At 35.2% G+C, this 20,352-nt stretch overlaps 1 protein-coding gene across 1 annotated transcript; it reads right to left on the bottom strand.

Annotated features, from left to right (window-relative positions):
- Positions 1–10,142: 10,142 nt before the first annotated feature.
- Positions 10,143–12,086, bottom strand: LOC147533052 (methyl jasmonate esterase 1-like). The gene is made up of 3 exons (XM_086650977.1): positions 11,651–12,086; positions 10,734–10,856; positions 10,143–10,580 (listed from the first exon to the last, which is right to left on the bottom strand). Exons 1-3 carry the CDS (start codon positions 11,939–11,941, stop codon positions 10,269–10,271), a joined length of 726 nt encoding a protein of 241 aa, XP_086507103.1. The 5' UTR covers positions 11,942–12,086; the 3' UTR covers positions 10,143–10,268.
- Positions 12,087–20,352: the final 8,266 nt, after the last annotated feature.

Here is a 20,352-nt window from a genome sequence, read left to right as displayed (position 1 = left end):
TTCAATTAGTTGTATCTTTCTTGAAAGGTTCTACAGGTATATATAGGGTTCAACATGGGTAACATTATACTATTATAGTTACTACTTACTACATGGTAAGTGGCCCATAGGTTTATCCGCGGCCGGACTGATATCTTGTCCTTAAAACACTTGACTAGACCTAAGTTTTTTATATTTGAATTTAAGAAACATTGTTATTGATACGGAAGTTGAATAACTTTACTATGCTACGTATAAAAACATAGAAATTACTATGTGTCTTAACATAAGTTTATTTCATGTAGAGATATAGCGAATCAGACAATTTAAGAACTAAATTACCCCATAAAAGCACGATAAAAGTTAGCAATATATCATCCAATAAGACAATTTAGGTAGATTGGATATCCTAATCACCCTCACATAAATTTAAATTGGCCTTAGGACAACATGGCAATATTTATTTGTTATACAAATTTGATTAGTCAAGCATTTAATTGACCCTCGTCTTCTAAAATGTTTATTTATGTAAGTCCTTTTGTTTAATGTCCTCTTAAATTACAACAATCTAACCAAACTAACTTGTTCATCTCTGATTCCAAACAAGAAAAAAAAACTTGTCAATTTCTCAAATTTCAGAGAAATCACAAATTTGATTAGTCAAGTATTTCGTCTTCTAAAATGTTTTTTTTACAAGTCCTTCTTCTACTTTGACTTCCATCAGTAACTTTGTCTCCTTTCTCTTACCCTTCTGTCTATGCATATTCCTTGCCTGAGAGGTACCTTTTTGGTGGCCTGGAGCCTGAACCACTTGATTAGCCCAATCATTTGGATGAATTGGTGCTGGAGTGCTAGTATCCATGGGGGTACCCGAGCGTCTACTGTTTGGCTTGATGCATGGGGTGACAGGATGTTCAATGATACGACAAAGGTGACATATAGCTTTTGGAAATCTCAAGTAACTGAAATTAACAGGTTTACCCCCATCAGTAAAAATGGAATTTAGGGTGGCCAACAAAGGAGTACACACATCGTACATGAATTGGATCCGAATCAAAGTGTTTGGAACCATACTAAAATTCTTCGACTGAACTTGCATTATGTACACCATGCAAGAAAAAATGATGTCTAAATCTTGTCTATTCTGGATAGCTGAAGGTAAACCCGTAAAACTGCACCACATCGGCTCACTCATGAGCTCAGGGACCTCTTCTCCTAGAGGAAAATCGACCTCTTGCATTACCACTAACCAGCCTCTGATAATCCAAGGATTGCTTTGATTGATTTCGTTCATAACGATTTGGCTTCTAGGTTTGATCACAAAGTGGTTAGGACCAGAATCTGCTTTGTTTATGGCGCAATCTCTGAACAACTGAGATTGCGCTGAAAGATGCTTTCTAATAAATCCAATACCAAAATCATGAGGACAACATAACCTAGCTATGAAACCAGCCGAAATCTCTTGAAGCTCTTTGCTAGCTGAAGGCTTAGGCTAAGTTATTGTTAGGTTACCGTATTCAGTAATGTTCATCTCGATGGCCATTTGATTAGCAAGATTGTTGATACTTTGGTCAAGTGAGGGAGTCGACATGAACAGGGGGAAGAGAAGGAGTGAGAGAGAGTAAGGATTCTTCTGATAAAAGGTATTAAGGGTAGATATAGAGACGAGATACTTGAACTTATGAGATTTGAAAAAGATTTGACACATCATCATTGCATGCGTAGATAGAGGAGTGATGTCAGCCTCGAACCGGAGAAGAAGAGGACTAAAATTCCTGGGGAATAATCAAATCGACACCAAATTTCTACCACTTGTAACAAATCAGAGGAGGAGCCCAATCACCAACCACCAAGGGGGGAGAAACACGAAGAACCGGCGCATGCTCGCATCAGGTAATGAACAGCCTAGTCTAAGACTAATTTATTTGTTACACATGTAAATCGTGCACTAATACACAACTAATTAAAAGCTAGAGAGAAGGTAAGGGAACTTACTTGTTGGTAGTTGCCTCGTTAAGCTCACTTCCTCTCGGAAGTTGTAGTTTGATATTCTCTAAAAACGCTTCCTCTTCTTCCTTCCCTGTTTTCGACTTCTATGTGGATTAATGACTGAGTAAATGTTGGGGATTGGTTCTTGGGTTAGATTCAATCTAGGTATAATGATTGTGGGTGGTTGGTATGTGTTTTATGTGGTTGCATGTACGCTTTTGATGTCTTAGCTTCACTTTTGCAACTAAAATGGATAGGTTTTAGGGTTTGTTCAGGGAGAAAGGAGGACGAAGATGAGATCGCCTGCTGACGTCACGCGACTCTTTCTCTCTCCTAAAAAACCCCTTCTCTAGAAATGTTAGTTTTACAAGTCATTACGTGAAAAGAATTTGATTCGAGAATTAAAAAAATTACTAAAATGAACAAATTTCTAATGTGATCATCGTTAATGTTTGTTAAGATATTGAAAAAACTCGTCTCAAATTTCTAATGTGATCATCGTTAATGTTTGTTAAGATATTGGAAAAACTCGTCTCACTGTTCAACTATCCAAAATTTAAAGTTTAAAGAGATAGATTTGACGGATAAAAAACATAGAACTTCTGGGAGACTACAAGTCAAAATGTACTTTTGATCTATACATGAAATTAAACGTTTTTATTTTCGAACCAACTTTGTTTTTCTCTCTAATTGCACACTTTTTAGTCTCAATTATGATGTACGGTTGATTGTTATTAAGTCCGAGATAAATCTATTTTTGTAGTCTACTAATCGTCATTACACGGTAAGTGGGCCATAGCCCATAGGTGTATCTGAGTTGGCACTGAAATTTATCTAATCTAAAAGCATCTCCAATGGGACACTCTAACAAACACTCTAAAAGTCCTAGTTGTCAAGGGCCAATAGAGATTCTCTTTCCTAAATGTCAATATAGAGACACTCTAATTTTTGTTGGTCTCCAATGGAGATCTCTAAAGTGTCTACACTTAATACACATGTCATTTTTCAATTCAATAGATAAAAAGTAGTTGAAAAGCAAGATTTTCTATTGGTTGAAATTTAAAAGTAACACTTAGAGAGTCTCAAGTAGACACTCTCATTTTAGAGTTTCTCTCTCTAGACACTTTATAATAAATGTGTCCACCTCATATTAGAGTGTCTAATAAAGTGTTCCATTGGAGATGATTTTTTATCAAAAACTCCAAAAAATCTATGTGGCACTCCAAGTGTTAGAGATTGAGTGTCCCATTGGAGATGCTAAGGGCTCGTGTTAGAAGAATCTATAGAGGATGTACTCAACGTGAGTATGTGGGTCTGATGTCGTCTTCGGGCTTCAAAGTATGGATAATGTAGGGAGATGAAAGGATTCGCAGTAGAGACTCAAAATTTGCGAGAAATAAGAATACTATACCGACTCCGACCATTTAAAAACTAAACTACCTCAAGAAAGGCACGATTAGGTTATAGGAAAATCATGTAAAGGTCAGCGCCATATTTCATCCAATAACTGGGCCATACCAATAAGACAATTTAAGTAGATTGGATATCTAATCGCCCTCACATAAATTTAAATTGGCCTTAGGACAACATGGCAATATTTATTTGTTATTACAAATTTGATTAGTCAAGCATTTAACTCGTCTTCTAAAATGTTTATTTGTATAAGTCCTTTTGTTTAATGTCTTCTAAAATTGCAACAATCTAACCAAACTAACTTGTTCGTCTCTGATTCCAAAAAAAAAAAACTTATCTATTTCTCAAATATCAGGGAAATCACAAATTTAATTAGTCAAGTATTTCGTCTTCTAAAATGTTTTTTTACAAGTTCTTTTATTCAAGTCTTCTTAAATTACAACAATCTAACCAAACTAACTAGTCCATTTATGATTCCAAACAAAAAAAACTTTGTCCATCCCTCAAATTTCAACGAAATCACAAATTATGTTAGTCAAGTATTTAATTGATCTTCGTCTTCTAAATGTTCTTTATAAGTCCTTGTTAGGAAAGTAACCTAATTGACTTGTTTAGGAATATGAAGATAAACGATGCGAAAGTAAAAGTAGAGACACCAAGATTATTTAACGTGGCAAAAAAACCCTCCAAGATAGAAGGCAAAAAAAATCACGGGACCTAGTCCAGAAATCTTCCACTATAATGTTAATAATGGGTTACACAATTCTTCACCAAACCTATGGTGGATAAACCATTGTTCAATATGTGTAAAAACACTCTTGGATAACAATTCTTCCCTAAATAAATAGAAGATTAACTAATTCTTCAAGATGTGTAGAAACACTCTTCGAGAAAAACCCTTCACCAAAACTATGGTAGATAAACTGAACAAAGAAACAAAGAAATATAAATCTCTTACTCCTTAAGATTTGGACAAATTCTAGATTACTAATGGTTGAAGAAGATAACCACAAACTAAATTACAACAATCTAACCAAGCTAACTTGTCCATTTATGGTTCCAAAAAAAGACTTTGTCCATCCCTCAAATTTCAACGAAATCACAAATTTGGTTAGTTAAGTGTTTAATTGATCTTCGTCTTCTAAAATGTTTTTTTATAATCCTTTTGTTTAACAAGTCTTCTTAAATTACATCAATCTAACCAAACTAACTTGTGCATTCCTCGAATTTCAAATAAATCACAAATCTGATTAGTCAAACATTTAATTTCTCTTCGTCTTCTAAAATGTTTATTTTGATAAGTACTTTTGTTTAATAAGTCTTCATAGATTACGGCAATCTAACCAAACTAACTTTTCCATCTCTCAAATTTTAACAAAATCACAATTTTGTTTAGACAAGAATTTAATTGATCATCGTCTTCTAAAATGTTTATTTTGATAAGTCATTTTGTTTAATAAGTTTTTTTTAAATTACAACTATCTAACCAAATTACTAACTTGTCCAATTTCAACTAAATCACATATTTGATTAGTCAGGCATTTAATTGATCATCCTCTTCTAAAATGTTTATTTTAGTAAGTCTTTTTGTTTACTAAATCTTCTTAAATTACAGCAATCTAACCAAAGTAACTTGTCAATTCCTCAAATTTCAACTGAATCACAAATTTGATTAGTGATGCAGAAGAATTGGTTGGAAAATACATGAAATAAATTGATGCGGCCAAGTATAAAGGTGACAGATAAAACCGAAACTTTTGGTGTCGGAATTGCACGAAATTTTGAGTGATGGTGTGAAATAACCTTTTCGGTGTAGCTTCGCCACAACCGGCCCACTTTGAGGGTCAAATTCCATGGTTTAAATCCTCAAAATAGATTCTTAGTAGTTTTTTACTATTTTTAGTAAGTGTTTTTAGTTTAGATATTATTTTATTTTCTTGAGATTCTGATGTTTTACTTTCGGAGGAGTTGCTATTTGAATTTGATTAGGTTAAGGAAATCCTAATGCTATTAAAAGGGTGACCTAAGAGTTGTTTTATTTGTTCAGGTTAATCAATAAAGTTCAGGCATTTGATTGATCCTAAAGCTATTTCAACTAAATCACAAATTTGATTGGTCAAGCATTTGATTGATCCTCCGTCTTCAAAATACATGGTTCGATAAGTCCTTTTGATTTAGGTATTCTTTTATTTTCTTTAGATTCTATTTATTTATTTTCGCAGGAGTTATTATTTGAATTTGATTAGGTTTAGGAAATCCTAAGGCTATTTAAAAGGTGATCTAGGAGTTGTTTTGTTCATTCAGGTTAATCAATAAAGTTCAGTATTTTATTTTAAATCTTCTTAGTTTCTTTGCTATAGATTTAGACGAAGATCTAAGACTTTTCAGAATTTTTCGCTGCGTCTATTAGTTAAGTATGTAATTGATTCTCTTCTTCTAAAATGTTTATTTTAATAAGTCCTTTTGTTTGATTTAAGTTATAACAATCCAACCAAACTAACTTGTCCATTCCTCAAATTAGTATTCTTAAATTACAACAATCCAACCAAAAGAACTTGTTTTTTTTTTTTTTTTGATGAACTCACAAACTTGTTCATTCCTCAAATTAATCGATACAATCTCGAGCAATAAATCGTGAATAAGGGGAAGCCAAAGCAATGCTCAAATGTATTTATTAGGCGCAATATCTCAACATGGACAAGTAAATAATGGAAGGCCATAACTAAACCATCATACATCATAATAGGATACATTACATAAGACGGATCAAAAATAGGAGATCCGGCGGTCAAAGATAAGCTGCAGAAATAATATACGTGTGTAACACGTGTATGTACGTGACGGATCGAGAAGACGAGATCCGATGATCATGAAGAATTTAGAATATTGAAGATATTTAAAGATATATTGAAGATATGTGAAGATTTAGTTTCTTATATTCAGAATATCTCTTGTAACTATCTAATGGTAATATTAGATAGATTTTGTATTATTTCCTAGTTTAGTTATCAGAAACTAGGAAACCCTAAAACCTAAACATCTATAAATAGGAGAGGGTTCTTGGAGTCAAACTAATCGAGTTATGTCTGACCAATGTAACCGATCAAACACACATACAATTGTATGTGGTGAATTATAATAAAGAAGTTGTTCTCCGTGGATGTAGGTCTTGAGTATTCGACCGAACCACGTTAAATTATCGTGTCTTTTACTTCATGTTCATATCTCTGATTATTTATATAATCGTGAATTTAACATGGTATCAGAGCAGGTTATTTGTTCGTGTTTTATGGTTCCGCAAAATTCCAACTATTTTTTTAGTTTTGATTATATTATTTTCCAATCGTGTATACGATTTGTTTTTCAAGATTAGTCTTGTGATTATGACGAGAAAATCAGGAGAAATAAGAATTTTTTTACTAAGAATAGGAGACCGGAGATTATCAATGATTATTAAAGTTCATCGAAGAAGCACTTCCTCTCCAACAAAGGTATGATTTTATATTTCTTTCCAATTTTCTCGGAATTTTTTTCAATTATTTTAGACCTAAAATAGGTCTGAAAATTAAAAATAACACTTCTGGAACCAAAAACGACCAAATCTGGTATATTCCCGTTCCAGTAGCCCAACCCTATCTCGGTTTTCCCAACCCGATTTCTTTCTAACCCGCGGCCAAACAACTCTAAGTCATTAGAACACGCTGACTTAGTCAACCACAGTTGACCCGTGTTTTTTTACACGTGATGATGTCATCATTGACTCAGTCAATATACTTTGACCCGAGCATCAACTTCTTCTCTCCCACGCGAACCCTAGCTAGGGTTTTTTACTGCCGTCGACAGCCACTTTAGGGTTCGATTACGGCGACATTAGCCGGCAAAATTTTCATTCCAACTCGATCCTTTCATCGATTTGGACATCATATACCAACCACCAAAGATCTCCCTTTTGATTTGGTGAAGAATCAACCATTTTATAACCCGAAAATTCATATTTTTTGGAGCTTTCTCTCTCTACAAATCGATTCAACTCGGGTCGATTCTTGGCCAAGTTTGATTGAATAGACTCTTCCAATCATAGATTAGGAGTTTTATGCACATTACAGATGATTTCTATTGTTCAATTTTAATCCTAAATCGAGATTTGGAAAACCCTAACTTTTTGTTAGCAATCTAGTTTTCCCCAAATTAAATATTTGGGACAGTTTTCTTTTTTTGCGCAGTTTGGTGTGACAAACTTTTGCCACAGTTTTCTACTGTTGGAAATATATTTTTTTGTGATAGTGATTTCTTCCTGTCACTTATACCCAACTATTTATAGTTGTGAGGCAATTTTCTGTCCGATATGTGACACTAAAAATAGATTAATTTCATCTAATTTTCTTCCTGGATATACCCGTGATATTTCCAAAGTCATACTTTGTTTATGACGTTTTTATTTCTCTACCAAAATTTTGGACTTTCCCTTCAACGGAGAAAGAATTCCTATTTTGGATTTTAATTCCGGAATTCAACCGCGAAATTTTCATAATCATATATTTCTTATGATTATTTTCTTTGTTACCAATTATATCTTGGACATTGCCTACCACGAATAGAATATATCTATTCTGACCTTTATTTCCGGATTCTCCCGTGACAATTTCTAACTCATACTTTGTTTATGATGACTTGTCTTTCATACCAAATTATATTTTGGACACTTCCTTTCACCTAATAGAATATCTCTTCCACGGATAGAATATCTCTATCTTTAATTTCGAAATTATATTCGCGATCTTGCCTTTTTTGGTAATGAATTTCATGTCGACCATCATTGTGGTTGTTACTTTCCAATACTTTTTAGTATTCCGACAATGATTTCTTGTCGATTTTAAACAAAACAACATTATTTTGTTGTCACTCCTAAAGTTCATACTTGACATTTTTATACGACAAGATATTGATCATCACAACCTTTTAGTTGTTGACATTTTCTTCATACAATGACCAACTTTACATACATGAGAAAAATACATGTACTTTCGTTGTCATTGATTTTCGCTCAATTTTTTGACCGTAATTACCAACTTTTAGTTGTGACTTAATCCTTCAATCAGCTTCCAATGCATCCACAATCTAAAGGTTGCAAGAAGACGAATACGAAGAATCGACAAGTATTTTTTTCTCTCTCCAAGTCGGACACTTCAAAAATTACGTGCTCCAACTTGTGGAGGGGTAATAGGATACATTACATAAGACGGATCAAAAATAGGAGATCCGGCGGTCAAAGATAAGCTGCAGAAATAATATACGTGTGTAACACGTGTATGTACGTGACGGATCGAGAAGACGAGATCCGGCGATCAAGAAGAATTCAGAATATTGAAGATATTTGAAGATATATTGAAGATATATTGAAGATATGTGAAGATTTAGTTTCTTATATTCAGAATATCTCTTGTAACTATCTAATGGTAATATTAGATAGATTTTGTATTATTTCCTAGTTTAGTAATCAGAAACTAGGAAACCCTAAACCCTAAGTCATCTATAAATAGGAGAGGGTTCTAGGAGTCAAACTAATCGAGTTATGTCTGACCAATGTAACCGATCAAACACACATACAATTGTATGTGGTGAATTATAATAAAAAAGTTGTTCTCCGTGGATGTAGGTCTTGAGTATTCGTTCGAACCACGTTAAATTATCGTGTCTTTTACTTCATGTTCATATCTCCGATTATTTATATAATCGTGAATTTAACACATCATCTTCAGGGGAGATTATCTAACACTCATTGGACAACTCTTGCCACACAACGACCATGCCACGTAGTTAGTACAATCGGGTTGTTAAGGTTTCAGATATGATATGTTTCAATAACTATTATGCTCATGTTTTGTTTATAAATGCTACTATTTTTACATTGTACATATAATTTACATGTTGTCGGACCGTACTACTGCCGTGTGTAGTTGGATTTTACATTTTGTTGATCCATACAACTGTGTGTAATATGATTTTATGTCCTAATCCTTTATATGGTCTATTATGTATATTTTGAATTTTCCCACTCAATACTAATTAGTAATTGGTACCCCTTGAACTTACTACAATGTTTAACCTGTGAAAAAAACAATATGATTATGGAGAACAAAAATCATAATGTGATTTTAGTAATTATAATACCTAAATTGTTGAGGGGGTAAATTCAATTACAAATTTGTATTGAGGTGGTATAATAAAAAATTCTTACATTTTGTATGAAGAAGATGACCAAGATGCATTGTACATTTTGTTGAATAAGCATTTGTATTTTGGATCAAAAAATGGGTTGTTTGTTGTAAACATACGTTAGTATATTTGGATAAATAGTTTGGGATCAAACTTTTGGAAATAGTTCATCTGAAACCTCAAATAAAAAATTTCCCCAACAAAAACAGGAAGTTGTCGAAACATAAAATGGAAAAAAATAGTTTGTTCAAACATGTGTACATTGTAGATATGTAGTAAAAATTTTGACATTACAAGTAAAGAAAAAATGGTCATTTTGAAATTGCGCTGATTTTCCAGCCATTTTTTTTTTACCATTCGCAGTGAATAATTGTAATAGTCCCACATTGCTCACAAGAGTGTCCAGAGACTGGGCTATATGTGTAAGCTCAAGCTTAGTAAGTATCGAGGCCTTTTGGGTAGGCTTGTGGTGCCTTCGCCAAGGACAAAACCCCGTACCTGTGTGAGATGGTTAAAGCGGGGACAATATCGGAAACTGCTAAGGCTTGGGGCGTTACAATAATAACATGCATAAAATAACAACTTCGTTTACAACTAAATAAGAGATGCACATACCCCGCACTTATTCAACCCCAAACAACTCATTCACGCATGACACACTTATTTGTAGATCAAAATAACTCGGCTAAATATGACTTAAGTTCAACTTTCGAAGCAATCTGTTGAAGGCAACAAAAGAGTTGTAGAGGCTTGGAGCACATCACCATGTGATCTGACCCTTCAATTAATTTTACATGGTCAGGTGGAGTTTTCTCTATCATCCATTCTGCAAAATCCGTCTTAATCATCTTGTCGTCTCCAGATATGATAAAAACTCGCTTAACAGATCCAAATCGTTCTTTGGAAAGCACAATACTCTTCGAAACGTCTTCATCGCTGTATAGTCTTATAGGTCTCACTAACTTGGTCGCCAAAAACCAGTCCTGCTTTCACAATCTCTCAAATTTATATTACCAAAAGTGAGTAAAAATGTAGATACACATATCTCTTAGTAATACCAAGATAGGTCGTGTCTCAAGAAATTGTGCCTGATTAACGAAATGGCGTATAAAATTCAAACAAATTGGTGCGCTTACCTCATGTGGAGAAAGCTCGTAGTTATCGGTTAACAAGAATTGGGGGCCAACCATGAAAGTCTTCCCAATGTCGTCCTTAGGAAATGAGCAATCACCCCAATCAGGACCATGCCGGTTCATATACTGGACCATTGCGACATTAATTTATTAGTCCGTGTTAAGAGAAATGATATATGTCTTGAAACTGACCAGTAGGTTAGGTAGTCTATGGGATGGACTAAAATCATCTTAGAGAAGACAGTTGACCCATCATGGTCAGCAATGTCAACCAACGAAGGACATGAACTGACCAATTTTTTGAGACAAAGAATCCATGTTGTTACTATACTATATAATTGCTGCAATAATGTAAAATTTATATACTGAACACAAATGTGTATTGTTGACTAGGACAGACTACATGATAAATCATTGTCGTCCGTTTGCCAAAACAGATACATCGTCGCAATTAGGTCATATCAATTGTTTTATGTTTGAGGGGTGATGCCCGTCCAAGTACTCCGGCCGGGATTTGGCCGAGATACTTGTCGGGCATAGCATCATTTTTGTTTATGTTTATGTTTATCTTTTCCTTTACCTTATTTTTCATATGTTTCCATTTTATGTAACCTCCTCGATATTATAAATAGAGTTGAAAAGGAGTCTTACAACTCACTCCAATTTATTTTCTTTTACAACGCCAATTAATATATAGAAAATGATCGAGTTACTTAGAATTTGTTACTTAAAAGAAGACAAGTTTTCTTATTTTGCAACAAAAGCAGTCCCCACCGTAATCAAAATCTGAAAAAACTTCGTCATTGAGTGAATTCCACGTCATTATGTCATCCTCTAAGAAACCTTCTGAGTAATTGTAGCATCTTATATATATTGCGAGTCAAAGAAGAGAGGTAAAGGTATATGGTATCAGTATGTACCTCGGTAGAGACAGTTACGCTATCATTGGTAGGACCAGGCATCAAAGCAGAGAGAAAAACAGCAACAGAGATCTTCTCAGGGTAGCTCTCCATGACTTTTGATATAGCAAATCCCCCCAAACTATGCCCAACAAGTATCACCTTCTCATTCTCATGAATTTTATTCTCCATAAAATCTGTTAATGGCTGAAAATAATCCAAAATTGATCGAAGATCGTGTACCACCCTTGGATCGATTCCAGAAGCAGCAAGATCTATAGCTGTAACTTTGTGACCTACAGACTGTAACATAGCTCCTACCTTAAACCAACACCAACCTCCATGACAGGCTCCATGTACTAACACAAAATGTGTACCTATTAAGAATTTCTCTACTCCTCCTTCAATTCTATTTTCGGAGTCCAGTTGTAAATTTGATCTCAAATTTTCTCCCAAATTCATCTCCATTTCAATTAGTTGTATCTTTCTTGAAAGGTTGTACAGGTATTAGGTATATATAGGGTTCAACATGGGTAACATTATACTACATCCTACGTAAGTGGCCCATAGGTTTATCCGCAGCCGGACTGATATCTTGTCCTTAAAACACTTGATTAGACCTAAGTTTTTTATATTTGAATTTAAGAAACATTGTTATTGATACGGAAGTTGAATAACTTTACTATTCTACGTATAAAAACATAGAAATTACTATGTGTCTTAACATAAGTTTATTTCATGTAGAGATATAGCGAATCAGACAATTTAAGAACTAAATTACCCCATAAAAGCACGATAAAAGTTAGATATATATCATCCAATAATGTTGTTTTGGCAGCACCAATGAGACAAGTTTAGGTAGATTGAATATCTTTATCATCCTCACATAAGTTTGAATTGACCTTAGTATTTTCTTGGACATCAGATGGAACACTACAAAAATGACGGTCTTTTGTTACGGCTTGCATTCATATAAATTATTTATTCGTTATACAAGTTTGTTTAGTCAAGCGTTTAATTGATATTCGTCTTCTAAAATATAGTATATTTTGATAATTTCTTTTGTTTAATAAGTCTTCTTTAATTAAAGCAATCCAACCCAACTAACTTGTGGATTCCTTAAATTTGAACTAAATTAAACTGTTATACACTAGATATCTACATATATAAATTATAGGGCTACTTCCCACGTGGGGTCATAATTTGTCACTAATTTTTGTCGGCGCTTTGTGTCAAAACCGATCTGCTCCCTAATTCTAATATACAGTAACTTTTTAAATTTGAGTTCGGCTTTCCCATTATTTGGAAAAGGAGACTTTATTGAGGTTTTGAAGAGAGATGCACAACTTTTTTTTTTTTTTTTTTTTGTTGAAAAGATATATATTAATTAGCTAGAAATTAAAGTTCTATTACAATACAACTTACAAAGAAAATAAGGTACATGTTTCCAAACCTTCGATCTATTTTTCTTTCTTGCCCATTTAGCCAATTTATCCGCTGCTTTATTGAACTTCCTGCTTGTATGAGAGAATTTAACTATTTCCAACCTCCTTTTTATTTCTTTGATTCTATTGATATGTATTTGTGATTGCCATTGAATATTATTCTTTCCTTTCTGAAGATGTTTTATGATATTGATGTTGCCACTTTCGATAATGATTCTTTTATATTCATGAGATTCTGCCCATTGCATTCCTTTGAGAATCGCAATGGCTTCACTTTCCTCCGGATTTCTGCTTCTTGAAGTGTAAGAGACAGCTTCGACTAATTTAGATTCATTGTCATGGATGATTAAACTGATACCAGTAGTACTATGTGTGTCTATAAATGATGCATCCACGTTGATTTTTAAAAAGGACGTTTCAGGGGGGTTCCATTTTCCTTGTTCTTTTTTGGTTGTTGTGTGGTTCAAATTTTGAATTTGTGGGAAACTCGTAATGATAGTAATAATTTTGTCTAGCGTATTGATCTCATGTTGAAAGCAATGATCACATCTCGTCTTCCATATGTTCCACATAATTGTCGCATAATGAATTTTGTTAGCTGTGTAAGCCGTTTGGTCATTAATTTCCCAGGAGAATATCCATTCTCTAACAGATGTTATATTTTCAGATATAATATTAAAATAGAACCAAATATTTTTTGCCAACGGACAGTGAAGTATGGCGTGCTCTATGGATTCTATCTCATTACAGTTCGGACAGTTTTGGTTATTATCAATATATTTTCCTATCCTATCCTTGACTGGGAGGGCTTTAACACAAATTTTCCATAAAAATATTTTTACCCTAGGAACAACCGGTAAATACCAAAGAAAGTTCCAATTGGGAGAAAGGGGTTGGGGTGAGTTCATACTAATACAAAGTGTTGATACATGGATTTGACACTAAATTTACCTGTTTTAGTTAGAGTCCATTTTCTTTGGTCTTCACTATCTATCGAAATCGGGATCGTTAAAATAAGATTTTTAGTATCAGTATCAAACTCATTATTAAGAAGGTTCTCGTTCCAGTTACCTTGGTCAATAAGCTGAGATACCTTAGATAGGTTAGAATTCTGGTTATAGGGGATAGTGGGGAGAGTGGGAATCCAATTATCAGTCCATATATTAATATTTTTTCCGTTATGAACCTCCCACATAGTATAATTCTCTATGGTATTAAGATATTTATTAATATTTTTCCAAATCCAGGAGTGATGGGATTTAGCTGGACCTAGATTATCAGCTTTATAGAAGTATTTGGCTTTCAAGAGTTGTACCCACTTGGACTCCGGCTCGGATTTAATTCTCCAGGCTAATTTGCTCAGCATAGCATGATTATCTAGTTCTGGGGAGTGAATTCCAAGGCCACCAAGGAATTTAGGAAGGCATATAGAAGACCAAGATTTGGTACATATGCCTTTGGACTTACCCCACCAGAACGACTTTTGCAAAGTCGAAATGCTCTTGCATATGCCCTTGGGAAGGGCAAAGCATTGCATTTGGTATCGGGGTACGGCCGCTGCTATAGTCGAGATGACTATTGTACGACCAGCTTGAGAGAGGAAGCTGTGATTCCATTTCTCTAATTTCATTTTTATTTTGTGAAGAATATCATTAAAGATCTGCTTTTTATTAGCACCAATAAATAATTGTGCTCCTAGATATTTCTCTGACGTGGAAGCATATTTAACTTTGAGCGAACGCATGATGATACGCTTGAATTTTGGATGGGAATTTTTTGAGTAGAAAATATTAGATTTTGCGTAGTTGATCATTTGACCAGAGGCATTGCAAAAGGCATCAAGAATAGTTTTAAGGGTGTGGATATTATCCAGAGAGTTGCGACCAAAAATTATACAGTCATCTGCGAAGAGGAGATGAGAGATAGTGAGGTTAGGATTATTAGTAGGGAAACCCTTGAAATTATCTCTATCTTGTTCTTCTTTTAGCAGACGACTAAGCCCCTCCATAGCTAGTGTAAACAGGAAGGGGGAGAGGGGGTCTCCTTGCCTGATACCTCTAGAGGGATAGAATATGGGTCCCGGACGCCCATTGACTAAAACTGCCATTGAAGAGGTGGTCATGCATTGGGCAATCATTTTGATCCAATGATCCGAATAGCCTAGTTTTGCCAAGATATCCGTCAGGAAACTCCATTCAATCCTATCAAAAGCTTTGGACATATCTAGCTTGAGTCCAAAGTAACCCGTAGCACCTTTCATGGTTTTGAGAGAATGAATGATTTCCTGTCCCATGATGACATTATCGGAAATTTGTCTGCCTGGAATATATGCAGCTTGGAAAGGAGAGATGATATTATGAAGTGAGGATTTGAATCTATTAGCCAAGATTTTTGTTATTATCTTATAGGTGGTGTTTAGTAGGCTAATGGGTCTATAGTCTGCTGGCGTTTGGGGAGCTGTGGTTTTAGGGATGAGGCAGATATGTGTATGATTGGTGTCTTGTGGAAGCTCGGCCGACTCAAAGAAATCTTGGACTAAGCTATAAATGTTGGTACTAACCGTGTCCCAGTTAGATTGAAAGAAGTAGGGGGGGTATCCGTCAGGACCCGGGGCCGCTTCTTTCTTAAGACTACTAATAGCACCATTAATTTCTTCCTGGTCAGGGATTCTAGATAGCTCTATGTTTTGTTCCGCCAGCGTTATGGTTTGATGGAATAGGTTGAGAATAGTATGGTTATTGTTGGGGCCCTGAGAAGAACTAATATTGAGAAGATGCGAGGTAAAGACAGCTTGGATGTTCTCTAATCCTTCCTGCCACTCACCATTGGTATCTTTTATAGCTATAATTTTACTAGTCCTATTACGCTGGATGGCTTGGGAGTGAAAAAATTTGGTGTTTTTATCCCCCACCGAGAGAAAGTTGTTTCTAGATTTTTCTTTCCATAGGGATTCTTGAAGCCTATACAAGTCTTCCAGTTGGTTATTTATTAAGTTGAATTCTTTTTTATTAGTTGTATTGTTGAGCTTAGTGATTAATACTTTGATGTTATTATCTATGTTTCCGAAGACCGTTTTATTCCATTTCGTGAGATGTCTACTGAGATTTTTCAGGTTAACTTGAATATTATGATAATTAGTCCATTTGTCTGAGATAAACTTGTGGCAATCGGGGTGTGACATCCAGGTACGGATAAATTTAAAGGGCTTAGGTTTATTGCAGCTTAAGTCTGTGTCAGCCAGAAGAATAGGAAGATGATCAGAACCTACTGATTCTAAGTGAGAGATACTAGAAAGTTGAAATTTTTGGAGCCAGGGAAGGTTGGCTAGTGCTCGATCTAATCTTTCTTGGATGAAGTTTCTCCAAATTGTCTGTTATTCCACGTAAATGGATAACCTTTAAAGCCCATGTCCGTTAATTTAAGTTCGTTGATATAGGAATGAATTTTGTAAGTATTAGAATTTGAGGTCGCCTTACCACCTTCTTTATCTTGGTTGTCCAGGATTACATTAAGATCCCCTATGACTAACCAAGGGGTCTCATCCTGAACTTTAATAGTTTTTAGAGTTTTCCAAGGTTTATGTTTGTTTTTATGGTATGGGCAACCGTAGAATCCAGTGATAACATAATCAGGGTTATTGTTGGTATTATAGATTTCCACGTGAATCATATTATTATCCGAGTAGAGGATTTTAAGGGTAAGGTTGTGTTTCCAGTACATCACTAGTCCACCAGATTTATTGGTCGGCTCCACGAAAAAATGATCAAAGTGTTTGTTAATCTTTATGTATTTATTAATGTTGTAAGATTTAGTTTTGGTTTCGGCTAAGAAAATGATATCCGGGTTATGCTTGTTAATCAGGCTCATAAGGTGTTTACAAGTACTAAAAGAAGTGATGCCTCTGACGTTCCAACTAAGGACTGTGGGTCCTAAATTATTTATCATCTCTGACTACCTGAGCAAGAGATAAAAAGACGGGGGGGTGTTTATGCTAAGCTATAGTCAAAACCGTCTGGGCGAGAGAATGGCCTAATTATAAGGCGCTCTCCGACACCTGAACTATATGTTAATCTTAAGGCACCCAAAGGGATTGGCCAGAGACTATTGAAGTTCGGTCTCTATAGTTGAGAGCTAAAAGATTAACCTGGTGGTCTAGAGGCACTTACTATATATGAAAATATTACCCAAATGCCCAAGTCCTCGATCTAAAGGTTTGCAGGGAGGGGGGTTTTAGTCTAATAATTCAGACTTAATAGTCCTGGTTATGTAATGGATGGATCTAATTTTATAGGCGCACTCTTACTCCTAATACTATAGTGAATCAGAAAGGATAAAAAACTGAACTATGACACTAACTATAGCAAGTAAACCCATAAGATCAAGATAGTATGGCAAGTGAAACAAGGCAAACAAGGACGGTATGCATGAGGATAATGGAATCGGAAAATAATAAGATATGATACTCGAGTAGCTATATGACTCTGGATTGATGGTAGACACAGAAATTAAGTGAAAAGATAGGTTGACTGAAAAAACTAAAACTACACAGAAAAATCACAAAAGATGAAACTAAAGCAAACTACAAGATGACAGCATCTCTGTTAAACAACCAAAACAAACAGTAAGATAACATGCAAAGTGTAGTGGCTAACCACTAACATCAGACATCAAAAGACTGAACCAGAAAATCAAAAGAAAAGATACACTATAACTGAAATTACTACTAGATGCTACTACTAATTTATGAGAGAACCATTCATGAATATATAGTTTATCAACATCTCTGTGGGCATGCAAGGGGGTGAAAGGAATAGGGCTTGCTGGAGTCTGAACCGACTCACAATCAGGAAAAGCTGATCAAATAAACAAGAATACACATAAACCTGAAAATAAAAATTAATCGATTACTTCCCTGTTGTTAGAAGTCGAGCAGTTCCCCGTGAAGTATGTCCTCTCACTCTTATGCCCCTTTAAATTGATTTCCTGTGATTGATATTTACTTGTAGTCGTCTTCTGTTATTGTCGGAAAGACGTCACTGGAGTGTTCGGTTAAATCATTAGGAGGATTGGCGTCGGATGGGAGCATTTGAGAGACTATCAAGTTTTTTTTTTTTTTTTTTTTTTGTTGAGAAGAAAGCTAAAGACACGAGGACTAAACAAAAGAAGACAGTAAGGAGACTGGTAGATCTGATCGAGCTAGCCAAATCTAGGTTCCCCCATTCAAACGACTCCATTTAGCCAACTGATCTGCTCTAGTATTTCCTTCCCTGTTGATGTGAGAGTAAATAATTCGGACGAAGTTTCCTTCGAGCTGACGAATTCTGTCGATGAGTTTGATTGTTTGCCAACCAATTTCTGCATGTTTCCCATTGAGCATCTGAACGATATTACTATTATCACTTTCAATATGAAGATAAACAATATTCTTTGAAGCCGACCATTGCAGCGCTTTGACAATTGCCCAGCATTCACATTCTTCTGCGTTTTGGCCTCTGAAGTTACATGCCGACGCCGCTAGAATGTTGGCTTGATCATCATACACAACATAACCAATGCCCGCAAATTCTTTACCATCCAAGAACGAGGCATCTACATTAATCTTGATGAAAGGCGCTATCGGAGGAGACCAGAGGGAATTCCTATCATGAGGGTGAGAAATTACAGGATCCTTAAGAAGTTTTGGTGTGCTATGAATCTGATCAATAATCATCATAGGTAAAACCTTAGTCGACGAGAAGCATTTATCACACCTCGCTTTCCATATCTGCCAAAGAATAATAGCGAAAAGTCCACTAATCTGCTCATCAATATCTTTCCAAGAAATAATCCAATCAAGAAGGTTAGTAATGTTGCCAGAAATAATATTAAAGTGAAACCATACCACAGAAGCTAAATCACAATGTAAAAGAACATGAGTAATAGTTTCAGGTTCTCGACAAAACGCACAGTCAAAGTTATGATCAATAAATTGTCCAATTTTACTACGCACTGGTAAGCTGTTGGTACAACATTTCCATATGAATAGTTTGATTTTTGGTTGGATCGGTAAATACCAGATGAAATTCCATTCCTTAATATCATACTCATTATATTCCGTACGTAAATAATAATACATGGATTTGATGGTGAATTTACCCGATTTGGTCAGAGACCATTGAGCAGTGTCGTCCATATGTTCCTGTAGATTGATGCTCAGAATAGAATTAGATATATCATTATTAAAACATTGCGTAAGAATATTCGTATTCCACTGGTTATTAATAATAAGTTGGGAGACCTTAGTGAGGTTGCTATTATTAATATTATCTATAGGAGGAGGGTGATTAGGTATCCAATAATCAGACCAAATGTTAATGTTAGTACCTTTGTTGATATCCCAGAAGGTTAATTTGGTAACATTATCAACCTGTTTGGAGATAGATTTCCAGAACCACGAGTGATGGTTCTTAGCACGAATAGGTTTATGATCTTTGTTGAAATACTTCGCTTTGAGAATCTTAACCCAAGGAGAACCAGGATCTTTGAGAAGACGCCACAGTAACTTACTCAAAAAGGCCTGGTTATCCAGAGTTGGTAAGCGGAAACCAAGACTTCCCAATTTCTTAGGAAGACAAATAGCAGACCAGTTAATGGTATGAATCGTTTTAGATTTTCCCCACCAGAAAGTTCTTTGAAGAACTTCAATGCGGCTGCTTATGCCCTTAGGAATGGCAAAGCATTGCATTTGGTATCGGGGAACAGCCGCAGCTATTGTGTTGATAACAATAGCGCGGCCAGCGGGAGAGAGGAGAGATGTCTGCCATTTAGAAAGTTTGTTTTGGATCTGAGTAATGAGGGATGAAAACAGCTTCCGTTTATTAGCACCAATGAAGAAATGAGTTCCGAGGTATTTGTCAAGATTAGAAGATTGATGGACCTTAAAATCACGGATGATCATACATTTGAATTTCGGATGGGTGTTTTTAGAAAAGAAAATGGTAGACTTAGTGAAGTTGATCATCTGACCCGAGGCAGAGCAGAAGGTGTCCAGAATATTCTTAAGGGTGGTGATATTGACCAGAGAGTTCTGACCAAAAATGATGCAATCATCAGCAAAGAGGAGATGCTTGATAGTGATGTCGGTCTTAGGAATTGGGAAGCCCTGAAAAGGAGTGGAATTACTATTGGTTTCAAGAAGGCGACTAAGACCTTCCATAGCTACAGTAAACAGAAAAGGAGACAGAGGATCGCCTTGCCTGAAGTTATGAAGTTATGAAAGAAAATATAGTTGGTTATGGA

This window comes from Eschscholzia californica, unplaced genomic scaffold (assembly GCF_041429995.1).
Source record: "Eschscholzia californica isolate CP2 unplaced genomic scaffold, dmEscCali1.0.p SCAF_6, whole genome shotgun sequence".
In the NCBI taxonomy this organism is placed as follows: Eukaryota; Viridiplantae; Streptophyta; class Magnoliopsida; order Ranunculales; family Papaveraceae; genus Eschscholzia; species Eschscholzia californica.
This window is presented reverse-complemented; position numbering and strand designations above follow the sequence as displayed.

Bases quoted from the DNA above. Each gene is read 5' to 3' on its own strand.
- LOC147533052 (XM_086650977.1), bottom strand. From the start codon at position 11,941: ATGTTACAGTCTGTAGGTCACAAAGTTACAGCTATAGATCTTGCTGCT. The intron at 10,857-11,650 runs GTACATACTGAT...GCAATGGTCCAG, and splicing joins GCGTAACTGTCTCTACCGAG to TATATGAACCGGCATGGTCC. The intron at 10,581-10,733 runs GTAAGCGCACCA...TTGTGAAAGCAG, and splicing joins ACGAGCTTTCTCCACATGAG to GACTGGTTTTTGGCGACCAA.